Here is a 13,927-nt window from a genome sequence, read left to right as displayed (position 1 = left end):
AAATAGTTGCCGAATAGAATCATTTAAGATGTTACAAAATACAGATACAAATTTTAAGAACGCAACCACCAAAGACGAACAGATTTGAACAAACACACACAACTGAAACGAAGGGTAAACAAAAACTAATTAAATTAAATTAAACACCAAGAATTTGAACGGAGAACTGTAACATGCATATTTATTGGAATTTACATACATTGAATTTTTTTCAAATATCATTTGCAGAATGGGATCACGGTTCACATGAATGAGTTCTCAACTAAAATTTGTAATTCTCATATGCTTAAAGAGAATTTTTTGACAACTTTTGAACTTTTAAGGTAAAATTATGTTGTATTCTACTAAATATTTCAATGTCCAGAGAAAATGTTACGGCCATGTTCCATATTTGGAATATTTCTACTATATTGCATTTGTTTAAGTATCAACATATGCTCATTTTACAAAAATCATACTGATTCATTTATTTCTATGAATAGTAGATGCTGCATTATAGATTTTATTGGTTCTCAAAGATTATGGATGCTCTCTCGATTATATTAATAACTTTTGTAGTTGTGAAATTGTTTTGTATAAAAAGCACTTCTTATTTCTGTATATAGCATATTTTAAAAAAATGTCTGCGGATAATGAAGAACAAAATTAAAACTGCATCTTCACCTTTGATAGATGCTGATGTAATTCTTTTAATTTTATATTGAATACCTCAACGATTACTGATTCTGGCTTCCAAATATTTTTAGATGCTGGCATCCCATCACATTGGCATGATGGCATCATATCAGTTTGGATGCTAGTATGCCAAAATATTGGGATTCTGGCATTCAAAAGTATATGGATGCTGGCATCCCAAAATATCTGGATGATGGCATTTCAAAATATCCGGATGCTGGCATCCCAAAATATCTGGATGCTGGCATCCCAAAATATCCGGATGCTGGCATCCCAAAATATCCGGATGCTGGCATCCCAATATATCTGGATGCTGGCATTCCACTGTATCTGGATGCTGGCATCCTAAATTATGCGGATGCTGGCATCCCAAAATATCTGGATGCTGGCATCCCATAATATCCGGATGCTGGCATCCCAATATATCCGGACTCTCGCATCCCAAAATATGGGGATTATGGTATCACAACCATTCAGACATTCCTTTTTTCATTATGTCATACGAATTTAAATGCTTCTTCCTAATCAATTGGATTTTGGTATTAATCCACTAGTACAACACCCAGTACATTTCTTAAGGTTATGAGCGAACTTTATTAACACTATAGACAGTTTACACTGTAACAAGAGACAGACAAATGATACAAATAATAATTTACAAAAAATTATGGTGAACAATAATAGTGATTTATATTTAAAAGTAATAGGTAAACACTTTTGTTTAAAATTATTCAGAACATATAGAAACTCAGGAGTTTGTGGAAACAGCATTTGAAAACACAATGTTGATGTCAAAGGTATAAATACGTAACATGAGTTGTACCTTCATATGTGAAGTACTGTCTAATCTTTATCAATAAAAAATGGTTCTCCAATTCAGAAAAAATGAGATTTTTCTAGTATATAACGTAAACAAACTGGAATGTCTATAGGAAACATTTAAAATTGCAAAAATATGTGTGTTTAGAAGCAGTTTCGTAGGGGACGTATTATAATATAAATTAATAAAACTACCTATATGATAGCGTCTTTTTATTGAACAGTCATATTATATGACTAGTTTAAAGGCATTAAAAGTAAACTGTAACAGAGTATTAATTACCCCGACCATGCTTTTATTTCAAGAAAACTACATGGAGTAATTTTATACACATTCCGTTAATAGCTGAAATTTGTATATACACAGCTTTATTTTGTTTTGAATCCACAGAATTTGATTCTTAAAAATGATTTCTTATTTTTTTTTAAAGTGAAATTTCAAGCTAATGCATTATGCATTAATTCATGTAGATTTATATTTCCTTGTTCAATAGAATGAATTTTATTGTGAATTGAATTCATTTCAGTATCAATATAATTTAATACATAATGTCTTGAGTGTAACCCTCCTTGAGTTGTATCACAAATTGTGTACAGTTAAAAGATGTGAGAAATGGTGTTTTATTGGAAAGATTGGCTAAAATTGGCTTTCATGTTGTTTCAATCAAACTTAAAAAAAAATTAGATTTGTATTTTGTTTATTGTGTGAGTTATACCTCTTATCAAAGAGTTATTTGATGGTGGTCATGGTGATGAAATTGCAAAAAAATATTGTAGTGAAACAATTTCCATACCATAAACAAACAAAAAAATAGAGTATGAGTGTTATACAATCATTTCCGGAGATAACTTATTTCAAAATTAAAACAAAATTTTTCAATATTCTTTTTTTCCTAGTTTTTTGAGAAAATATGTGTATAAAAGATATATTTCTCTAATTGCTACATTGATGTATAAAAGTTCTGACACTAAATAATTTTACCCTTTAAAATGATATACTGTACATTACATGAATACATATAGAGTGGATAAAGATTGTAGCTCAAAAGCAAATAAAAGAAATGTGTGTGTATCACATCTTTTTTTCCGTCTTTCCTGTGTAAAAACCAGTGATTTGATAAGACAGCAATGGTTTTGTTACCATGGAAACTTTAAATAACATTATGTAATTATAATGAATAAGCTGGCAATCACGGAAATTTGAAATCACTTGCCACCTCTTAACATATTTTTGCTAGTGAGGTTGACAGAATCTAGAATGCAAATCTTTTTTGCTATGAGCAATTATAGAGGCATTATATGTTCATGTTCAATCTAAATTATAGCAAAATTTTATTTATTGTTTTAGATGTTACGCAAAACTCGATGAAGATGGATTATTTTAATTTAGTTATCTACATAATGTAGCATTATTATTTCTTTTTGGAAAATGTAAGATCTACATGCCTCATGTAAAGCTGCTTGAATTCTAGAGTTAGAATGGATTCATGGGTTGCTGAATGCCATGTTGGTTATGGTTAAGCTTTTAAGATATTGTGTACATATTGTAGATAGTTGTTTTAGATTTTAATATGGGGCTTTTCATGTCATTATTTTTGTAATAGATCCACCTTATCATGCTTATGTAATAATGTGTATTTTAATTGGATGCGAGAAATGTTTTTTTCACAAATTTTCTATAAATTGAGATATTTTTGTTAAATTTTTGTCTCGCTTGGCAGAGTCCAAAAGCGAGACATATGTATGCTGTTTCAAGTGTTGACGGCGGTGGCAGGCATTAAAAATGTAGTAGTTTGTGATTAGGTCTAGTTTATGGTGAACCACTAGTGGTAAGTCAAAGATATTTGGTATACATGGTACAAGTATTGGCACATCTCATTACCATGGAGATTATTTGGCCATGTCCCCTCAGTTATGGTTTATTGACTTTGAAACTTTTGCTTAGTGTTCATGTATTAGTTTGTGATTAGGTCAGTTTATGGTCAATTAGTGGTAGGTCAATGCAGTTGTATTACCATTGGCATATCTCATTACCATGGAGATTATTTGATGCGGCTCCCTCAATTATGGTTTATTGACTTCTTCTTTTTGCTAAGTTTACATGTATTAGTTTGTGTTTAGGTTTGTTTAAAGGGAACTACTTATGATAAGTCAATGGTATTTTGTATGCAGTTGTATTAGCATTGGCACATCTCATTTCCATGGAGATGGTTTAGCCATGTACCTTCAGTCATGGTTCATTGACTTTGAACATTTGCAAAAGTGCTGCTATTTTAATTGCAACATTTGCATTATCGAAATTATAAAAAGCGAGACATATCTTTATGATAACAGTTTATTTTCATCGTATACTTTGGATTCATTTAATTTTTTAGATATCAATTTTTGTGGTTGTAATGATTTTTTTGTGGATTGAGGAAATGTATCGGTTTGTGCGCCACTTTATATATGTTAGCACAACAAAAAAGCAACATTATCTCAATTCATAACAGATGATACCTACATAGTTAGCGCTAACATTATATCTGTCAAAATTGAAAATTGCACTAAAGTAAGTGGCCTCTTATGTGGATAATTAGTTTTAATGATCAATAATTTCTCCATATAAACCTAAAAAAAAATAGAACTTTGTAACATAATTCATTGAATAATAACCTACAAAAAAAAGAGTAATCCTTGAAAACATATCAATCAATCCACTCGATATGTTTTGTAATACACACAGCATTGAAAGGGTTTACATGCTTGTTAATTTAATTTAATTAAAAAGGATAAAACATTTTTTAAAATGAAACGGTTGAAGGTGCATGTAATTGAGGATTAGGAACATTTAGTACTAGGTCATAGATATAATTTTAGCCGTTGTAGAATAAAATCTTTGACAATATTTTTTTAAAACTTGAGATGAGGAAGAATTACCTGTGAATGATACTAGTGACCAAGGAAGAAAGCCGTCAACACGGACATCGTGGGGAAGTAGTAGACTTCCTCCATCAGTGATTGGACCTCTATCACAGAAAAGTCCAAATGAATCACCTGTATCATCAAAATCTAATACACCTGACACATCACCAATTAAGGTACTAGACCTTTTGTCTTCAGAATGTGGCAAAATTTACCAAATAATACACCTTAATTTTTCTAATTTGTATTTTAGTGTTTTCAATTTAGTAGAAGAAAGGGAGAGGTGGATGACTTTAGCACAATTCCTTTTCTAATTGTAGAAACAATTTACATGCATAGATCTTCTTTGTCACCTTGGTTAATTCTCATTCTACAATCATCTTCTAAGCTACTATTTTGAAAGAAGCAAACTTTCAGTGCCTTGAATGAATGTTTAACCTACTGTTTATCTGGCTATGCTGTCTGTACCTTGTGACATGTTTTTTTTAATTAAAGTTTTTGTAACAATTTAAATTAAATAGACCACATGTTTAACAAATTGTTAAAACATATATATGACATATATATGATCTATGTTTTAATTTGTTAAGAATAGGGAATAAATTCCATGTGTATTGATTTTCACTTGAATAATTTGAGGTTACAGCATTAAATGTTGAAGCTTAATTTCCCAAAACAACGTTGCCATCTTTATGTTGTTGGTCATATGTTTAGTAACACACATATTATTTATTTTTATTCAGGATACAGAACTCATGAGGAGACAGGCATTAGAAAGAAGACTTGAATCAGATGAGGCAAAGAAGCATGAGAAAACAAAGAAGAAAAAGAAAATTGCTTTTTAAGAACTTTTTATCATTTTATTGTCATCTCATTTAAGCCTTTATGATTTTTTCATCACTTGATGTCTTTTATTATTCAGTTTCTGATATGTCATGCATCTTTATATTTAATGAATGCATCAGGGACATGACAGATACCTTGTTGTTGGACCTAAATTTCAATATTCATGACATTTATCTGAAAAAAGTAAACATTATAGAAAACAAAATTTCTTTTATTTGTATTTTTCAAAGAAGTCAAAATTTACAGGTCAACTACTTCACACAGTTTAATAGTTTTAAAGATATTTTCATGATGACTATTAGTTCCTGGATCATCAATTTAGTTGTTCAATATTCTTGTGTTGGATAAATTTAATATGAACATGAGCCTATATTTGAAATGTGCATTAACTCAATTATTTATATATTTTTATGTTTTAAATATTGTAGATGTATTTTTAAAGAAATAAAAAGGCAGCTGCATTATTTTGTGTTCAATGATATTAAAGGTGACACAGTTATATGAACAAAATGAAAAACAGCAGAAGGAAGATCCCTTCCATCACTTAAATTCAATGATACATTGTTAGTTACTGGATTGAGGTCTTCAAGACATTAACACAAAAATAGTAATACTGCAGGTTATATTCATTAATCATCAATATGCATGTTAATATTTGCAATGAAACTATATTGATCCAGCAAACATTCAACTATATATAGACTAAGCTAGCAGTTATTTTCTTATTCGTGCCCTCAAATGCAAATAAAGTATTTATGAACAAAAACTCAAACACATATCTATGGGAAATGCTCGCCTAGACGAGTCCAGCGAAGTTTTGTTGTCACATAATTCAACTGTCCTCAAATCACTTTGCCAGCAAACTAAGACCACTGCAGCATACATGTCTTACAAACATATCTACAATGAGAAATAATGAAATTGAATCTTTCATATCACAAAACCATAATTTCATAATGTTCTTTTTAACATCTGCAGAAAAAGCATAATGCATTTACAATGTTATAAGCTTATACAAAACATGTACACAGGGGGAGGGGGCTGGGGAAAAACTTCACTGCACTAAGACTGAGCTTCGAATGGTCAAGCTTTGAAAACTTTTACCGCGAATGACCAGTCCGTGCTATCATACAAAGAACTTTAAACTCTTAACTTTGTTAAGTGACTTATGGTTATGCTAAAATAATTTAAATATTATTATAAACATAAACACATGTTCTCAATATAACAACAAACCCATGGCTATCAATAGTTAATAAATACATTTATCATACATCATATAATATAATACATACAAATCTTGAATATTTCACATTTATGTCAGTTTTAAAGTAGATTTGTAAAGGGAATTAGTTCCTACATTAATCAAGTTTTTTTTTACTTCAGGTTTTGAAAGGGTATTAGTTTCTACATTAATTGTTTTTTTTTACTTTTAGTTTATAGTACATTTGTAAAGGTTATTAGTTCAACATAAATTGAGTTCATAACTACCAATTCAGATTTTTATAAAACATTTTCAGATGTAATTTTCAATACTGTTTTGTTATGGAGTTGTAGCAAATGTTTTTATAAGATATTGTGTGTAGTGTAAATGTGTAAGGAAGAAGGAACAACATATTTTTAAATGCTTCACTGGTTATACTTGGATGATGTAACCTTGGCAATCAGAATTACATACATAATAGATAAATTTCATTCAAGATATATCTGAGTTGGGCAGATTGTTTGAAAGTTGAAGTAATGACTGTATTCCATTCTAATATTTTAGGGACATTGTCGTATTTTGGTTGACAGTTATGGTGTATTCATACCTGTCACAGATGAGCAAGGATATGGTCAAATTCCAAGAGCCAAAACTCTGTCCTCCTGCTAAATAACAATATACATATGAATGTGACTTATCTCATAGTTTTAGTCGAGCCTTTGACTTTTGTTGAAAAAGCGAGACAAAGCATTCCTATATTCCGTCATCATCAGCGATGTCCACAAATATTTACTCTATGGTTAAAGTTTTTGAAATTTTAATAACTTTCTTAAACTATCCTGTATTTCTACCGAATTTGGACAGAAACTTGTTTATGATCATAAGATAGTATCAAGAAATAAATTTTGTAAAAAGAAAATCCTGTTTATTCGTATTTGATTATAAATAGTCTTAGTTTGTCTGCCACTTAACATTACATTTACTCTGTGGTTAACGTTTTTAAAATTTTAATAACTTTCTTAAACTTTCCTGGATTTCTACCAAACTTGGACTGAGGCTTGTTTATGATCATAAGATAGTATCCAGAAGTAAATTTGGTAAAAAAATCCTGTTTATCCGTATTTTTCTTATAAATTGACTTATTTTTTCTGCCAGTTAACATTACATTTACTCTGTGGTTAAAGTTTTTAAAATTTTAAAAACCTTCTTAAACTATCCTGAATTTCTACCAAACTTAGACAGAAGCTTGTTTATGATCAAAAGGTAGTATGCAGAAGGAAATTTTGTAAAAATATATTTCCAGTTTTTCCATATGTTACTTATATATGGACTTAGTTTTCCTCCAGTCAACATCACATACAGTCTATCTGCAGTTAAAGTTCTTAAAACATTAATAACATTCATAAAGTAGGAGAGGCACTGTGTTCTACGGAACCCTGACAATGTTTTTGTCTTGTTAGCTACAAAAGTCACAAAATCCAAGATAAAGATATTAAAATCTTGCTGCAACCGAAACGTAAGCTTTTTATTTCAGAAGGTGGAATACCTTGACTTGATGCTTCATACCTTGTATGCTGTTATCTTATGTTACTGAGTTTCTGGCTGTCATATGTTCATTGTCCTTGGCCTCATTTTCATGGGGGTGGGGGGCTTGGTGGCCAAGTGGTCTAAGTAGACTAGTTAATAATGTAATTACAGCCAGTCAACACTCGTGCGGGTGTACTCTACTTCAATTTGAAGAATCTAATAGAAACTGGCCACCACAAAAAAAAAAGCCCAAAAGTGGTGCTTTAAAATGGCCCTAAATCACATAAAAATCAAAAATCAAAATCCTTTTTATGGTTAACTGCTTGGATGCTACATACTTTGTACAAAGATGTCCTATGATAAGAAACTTCAGTCTGTCATATGTTCATTTTCCTTGACCTCTTTTTCATTTTGACAACTTGAAAGTTAAGATATTTTTGTAATGATAATTTCTCTCTTATATGTAATGGGATAACTATACTTGGCATGTGCGTACCTCGCAAGGTCAGTCAGAAGTTTTTACTGGACAAGGTTAAGTTTTAGTGGCCAAGATCATTTTTCATGTACTATTATAAGCAATAGGTCTTTTATATTTGGTGTATGGAAGGATTGTAAGGTGTACATGTCCAACTAGCAGGTGTCAAGAGACCTTAACCTCATTTTTATGGTTCACTGGTAAAGGTCTATGTTTGTGTTTTGGCCTGTTTTTCTAATACTTCTATTATTTACAATAGGTCAACTATACTTGTTGTTTGGAATGATTGTAGGTATATATGCCTGTCTGGCAGGGTTCATCTGTCCTTAACATCATTTTCATAGTTCAATATAAATTTGGCATAGTTTGGTCTGTTTCTTGTATACTTTTTTAAAAAAAAGTCAACTATATTCTTTGTATAGTTGATTTTAAGGTGTACATGCATTTCCGGCTGGGTTTATCTGACCTTGATCTCATTCTCTTTGATCTTGTTTTATATGTCAATGGTTATACTTCATAACTAGGATTATCAAAATAAAATCAATGGTCAGTAAAGTTAAAGCAGGTAGGACAATTCAGTGCGTGCACTCTTGTTTTGTCATTTGAAATACTAAAATATTATAAGAACAGGTAAAAGGATAACTAATTTTGGGTAAAGATTGCATGAAATGCAATCAAAACCTTATGTTACTGACTTGATATCTAACTCTTCCAAGGGTTATCAATACTTTTTTGATACACAAAATATAGTGCATTGATCAAAATATTCTATACATCCTATCCATGACCATTTCCAGAAACTTTTCAATGTAATATATGCTCAGATATTCAAGTCACAAAACGATGTTACACCTTTCAAGAAAATTACATAACTTTTGCACGGTGCAGAAGTATAATATCTGTTCTTAAAATACAAATGATGTCATTGTTAAAGTCATCTTAAAAAATTGGAGATATCTCCCATTGCTCAGAATTGTAGTTGAATCAACTACAACCAATGCTTTATTGACAATTTTTGCAATATTTAATTTCACTTTCGACTGATAAATTAAAGTAATATTTACCCTTCTGTGCTTACAAGCAATTTGATTTGTATAGAATTTCATTTAATTGATCAATTCTGGTCTTTTCCGTACCTCACATACTAAAACCGATTGGTCAACTATATTTGATGTATGAAATTATCGTAAGGTGTACATGTCTGACAGATTAAACTTTCATCTGACTTTGTTGATCATTCATGGTTCGTTTGTCAATGTTTAGTTCTTGTGGTCTGCTCTTTTTCAATGAAGATATTTGACGCAATAGGGCCACTATGTTTGATGTATGGAAATTTTCGGAGGGTGTACATGTCTGTCTGATATGTTTTATTTTACCGTCACTGGCGGATCTAGCCCCTGGCCCCCCCCCCCCTAAATCCGCCTCTGACCGTGCTCTCATTTTCATTTTACATTGTTAAAAAAGAACTATTTTAAGAGATGAGAAACTACTAAAAAAACATGATCACGATACAATAAAGATCTACTAAAAAGAGATGTTTGTCATGAATTCTAATCATTGGCTAATCCACAATGGTGCATACTGTCCACTGTTGTAAATGCACCTAGACCTAAGTGAGCAACACACGCATTTAGATCCTCCACTTTGATTGAAAAAAAAACAGCAATAATGTTGCACGGTCCACTGGAACTTGTCTTTGAAAAAATTGTATATATATTCAAGATTTTCTTTGTCAAAGATTCACGGTCTCCTCATTTTTATTACACGACCTTACCCAAACGTTGTTTGTGTTACATGACATAGGTATTGTTTTTCGGTGGGCCACGGTAGTGGGATAAGAGGGAGGAGGATGCGTCAATAATTATTAAGTTTTCTGATTAACCCAGTTTGATAGGAACAACTTGCGAAAGATAAATGATAATTTCTGTAAAATAGCATTAATTTCAGTACAAACGTTTGATGACTATTTCAAGGCCCTGATCCTTGGGTCATGGAACGACTTTAAATTGTTGCAATGTTGCTGTCCATCAAATTAATTTCTTTTCTCGTAATTTTCTGCAAATAGGCGAGGCATAAGAATACCAACAAACTTTCCACAAAGTTCTTCAAAACATTTACAAATAAAAAAGAAAAAAAAAAACAATTTCCAAAATATCATTCCTCAATAATTCATTTTTCTTAAAAAACTTTAAAAAAAAACTTACCTTGATTATTTTTTTTAAATATTTAATAATGAATAATTAAACTACCAAATTTTTTCCGAAATAATATTTGATGCTCAGTGTATCTACTTTTAACTGTGATTTTACCACGATTTTACTTACAATTCCTATTTACTAGTATTGTGCACTGATCTCTTAATTTGTTCAATTTTGAACTCATTAGACCTATATTTGAATTCCTTTAATAACGGGGCACAAAATCCGTAATCGTAATCTTAATACACAGTTGATGGCATATCAAATAATTCCATATATGGTCCTATATTCAATTTGTGTTGATATCAAACTAAATATTTTGTACTCTTTGAACCTTATAATCCACGTGTATAAATTTGGAAATCAAAATAAAAAAAATAACTACATGTGCGGTATGATTTGGCATATCATCGAATCTCCAAAGTTATTTTTTTATGAAATCAGGGACTTTTTATACTAACTAGTATAGAAAGTCCCTGATGAAATCAAACAAATTATAATTTTGGGCCTTTTGGAACTTAACGTGGATCAATTTAAAACGGGGCTCAAAATCCAAAATTTAAATACACGGCTAGATTCATAACCCTGAAAATCATCAAGACTTTGAATTAATCAACATTGAAATTGGTCAAGGAATATACAATTTATACAAATTATTAGAAAAGTATTGTGCTTCCTAAACAGTTCGGACCATGACCCTAACAAATCAATTGCATCCTTCTGTTTTAGGACCTTTTAGGTATGGAACCATTTCGGACAATTTCAAATACCTCCATAGACTTTTACTCAAGTTAATGGCAGAACTGAACCAGAAAATCCTTGAAATTGGCTCTTATTTCATGAACGATTTGGCCCTTAAATCAATCCAACCTTCCTTTTGAGTATTCAACCCTATCCGTTACAATTTCATTGAGATCTATGATACACAGTTTAATGTCCTGACACAATAAAACAATGTGTTTGTTGCTCCATCGTTGTCTCTTATTCCTAAGCAATTAGGACAATTATCCCAAAAATATATCCCAACCCTTTTTTTTTTGTGATATGAAACCTTAGCTTGTGGTACAATTTCATAAAGATTCATACACTTATTCCCAAGATATTGTCTGACAACCAATTGCTTCAAACTTGTATACTTGTAAGGTATTTTTACTGAGTACCCAAGTTACATGTTTGTTGCAGTAAACCTTGTGAATTACCGTCGTTGCACTTGAAGTAGGATTCAGGAGGGTATATAAGTGGGGTTTTACAAGGGCAAAAAAATGTAGAGAATGGAGAAAAATGGACCGACAAATAAAGAATAGAGAATAGAAACTAATTCGGTGTTAAAATTTAAAGAATAGAGAATAATAACACAGAAATAATCAAATAAAATATTTTATTATAGTAAATAAAGAAACCTCACCTAGAACCTCATTCAGATTATCCAGCGTAAATTTAATTTTTGAACCCAATTTTTTTTAGGTTTCAACCCCCTTTCTCTTTTGTCTGTTTTTGTTTTGTTTAATAATAAGGTGTGCGGTTTATTCCTGATCACATAGTCATTGCTTTCCAAAGATTCAGCTAATAAGGATGCCTTTCATAGTCAGTAATAAATGATAATTAAAAGATTTCCTTTTTTCAATCAATTTAGATCAAGATTTTGCAAACAATGTAATTAGCGACAATTTCAGTAGAGACACAAAATTTCATTATAAAAGTCAAATGAATAATTTCCTTAGGTAATAGATCAGAAAAGAGGTTATAACTTCATATAAGCTAAACTGGACCCCTGCTGTTGTTTCAATCTTCAATCATATCGAAGTATCAATCACCCAGTTGGCACATAAGCCATACAAATTGAAATTATGAATAAATGAACCCCATTTTTTTTTATCTTGGGATGATAGTGATCTCAATTCTTGATCTTTAATAGGTTGATTAAACTGCATCAGATATTGAATCTGACGATGACTACGTCTCTGCTGCAAAGACTGCAAAAACAAACTACAAAAGAAGCAGCAACCACTAGTGCTTGTCAATCGAAACGTCAAGCTATATATCAGTGCCCCGAGTGTGACAATACATATTCTTCCGTCACTGGTTTCCTTGGCCATTTAGGAAAAAGCACAGTATAATCAAGATAAAAGGTAGGTGATAAGCCTCTCCTTAGAGTCCAAACAACACAGAAGTGACCTTAAGGAATTCCGAAATCGAACTGCCTAGAACAATAACCAAAACCCATACCATAGTGAGCTATATAAATAAGATGAAGATAGTATATTGTTATTTCCAAATCTAGTATTTTTGCGCCTGTCCCAAGTCAGGAGCCTATGGCCTTTGTTAGTCTTGTATCATTTTGATTTTAGTTTCTTGTGTACTATTTGGAAATTAGTAAGGCGTTCATTACCACTGAACTATTAATATTTGTTTAGGGGCCAGCTGAAGGACGCCTCTGGGTGCGGTAATTTCTCGCTACATTGAAGACCTGTTGATGACCTTCTGCTGTTGTTTTTTTTTCAGCATACTAATTTCCAAATAGTACACAAGAATCTAAAATTAAAATGATACAAGACTAACAAAGGCCAGAGGCTCCTGACTTGGGACAGGCGCAAAAATGCGGCGGGGTTAAACATGTTTGTGAGATCTCAACCCTCCCCCTATACCTCTAGCCAATGTAGAAAAGTAAACGCATAACAATACGCACATTAAAATTCAGTTCAAGAGAAGTCCGAGTCTGATGTCAGAAGATGTAACCAAAGAAAATAAACAAAATGATAATAATACATAAATAACAACAGACTACTAGCAGTTATCTGGCATGCCAGCTTCAGACTTCAATTAAACTAACTGAAAGATTATGATTTCATCATATGAACATCAGGTCAATCCTTCCCGTTAGGGGTTTAGTATCATACCATCATAACATATATGAGAAGAACATAACCCGTGTCATGCCAACAACTGGTTTTTGAATAAATGTGTTTAGTTCCGATGCAAAGATGCTATAAGTGAATCAATATTAACAAATCCAAATTCAATTCAAATATTTATTGTCATATAAACTCTGAACAATAAGTTTGTGACAAATAATATAAACATACACAAAATACATTTAACAAACAAAACCATGAAAAAAAAAAAAAAAAAAAAAAAGCAAAAAAGCAAAACAATCTATCTATATGATATATAAATATATTTTATAAATAAATCAACAGTCCCCTGTCCTCAGTTCTAATGCCTGTTTAAATAGGATCCCAAACTTTCTACTTCTTTTGAGGTTGATGGACAAAGAAGATA

The 13,927-nt window shown here is 31.2% G+C and overlaps 1 protein-coding gene across 1 annotated transcript; it reads left to right on the top strand.

The window, feature by feature from the left end:
- Positions 1–2,973: 2,973 nt before the first annotated feature.
- On the top strand, positions 2,974–5,708 carry LOC143062031 (uncharacterized). The gene is made up of 3 exons (XM_076233882.1): positions 2,974–3,010; positions 4,399–4,574; positions 5,142–5,708. Exons 1-3 carry the CDS (start codon positions 2,974–2,976, stop codon positions 5,241–5,243), a joined length of 315 nt encoding a protein of 104 aa, XP_076089997.1. The 3' UTR covers positions 5,244–5,708.
- The last annotated feature ends 8,219 nt before the right edge of the window (positions 5,709–13,927 follow it).

Source organism: Mytilus galloprovincialis, chromosome 2 (genome assembly GCF_965363235.1).
Source record: "Mytilus galloprovincialis chromosome 2, xbMytGall1.hap1.1, whole genome shotgun sequence".
Taxonomy (NCBI): Eukaryota; Metazoa; Mollusca; class Bivalvia; order Mytilida; family Mytilidae; genus Mytilus; species Mytilus galloprovincialis.
The sequence above is the reverse complement of the archived record's forward strand: the minus strand, read 5'-3'. Positions and strand labels throughout refer to the sequence as shown.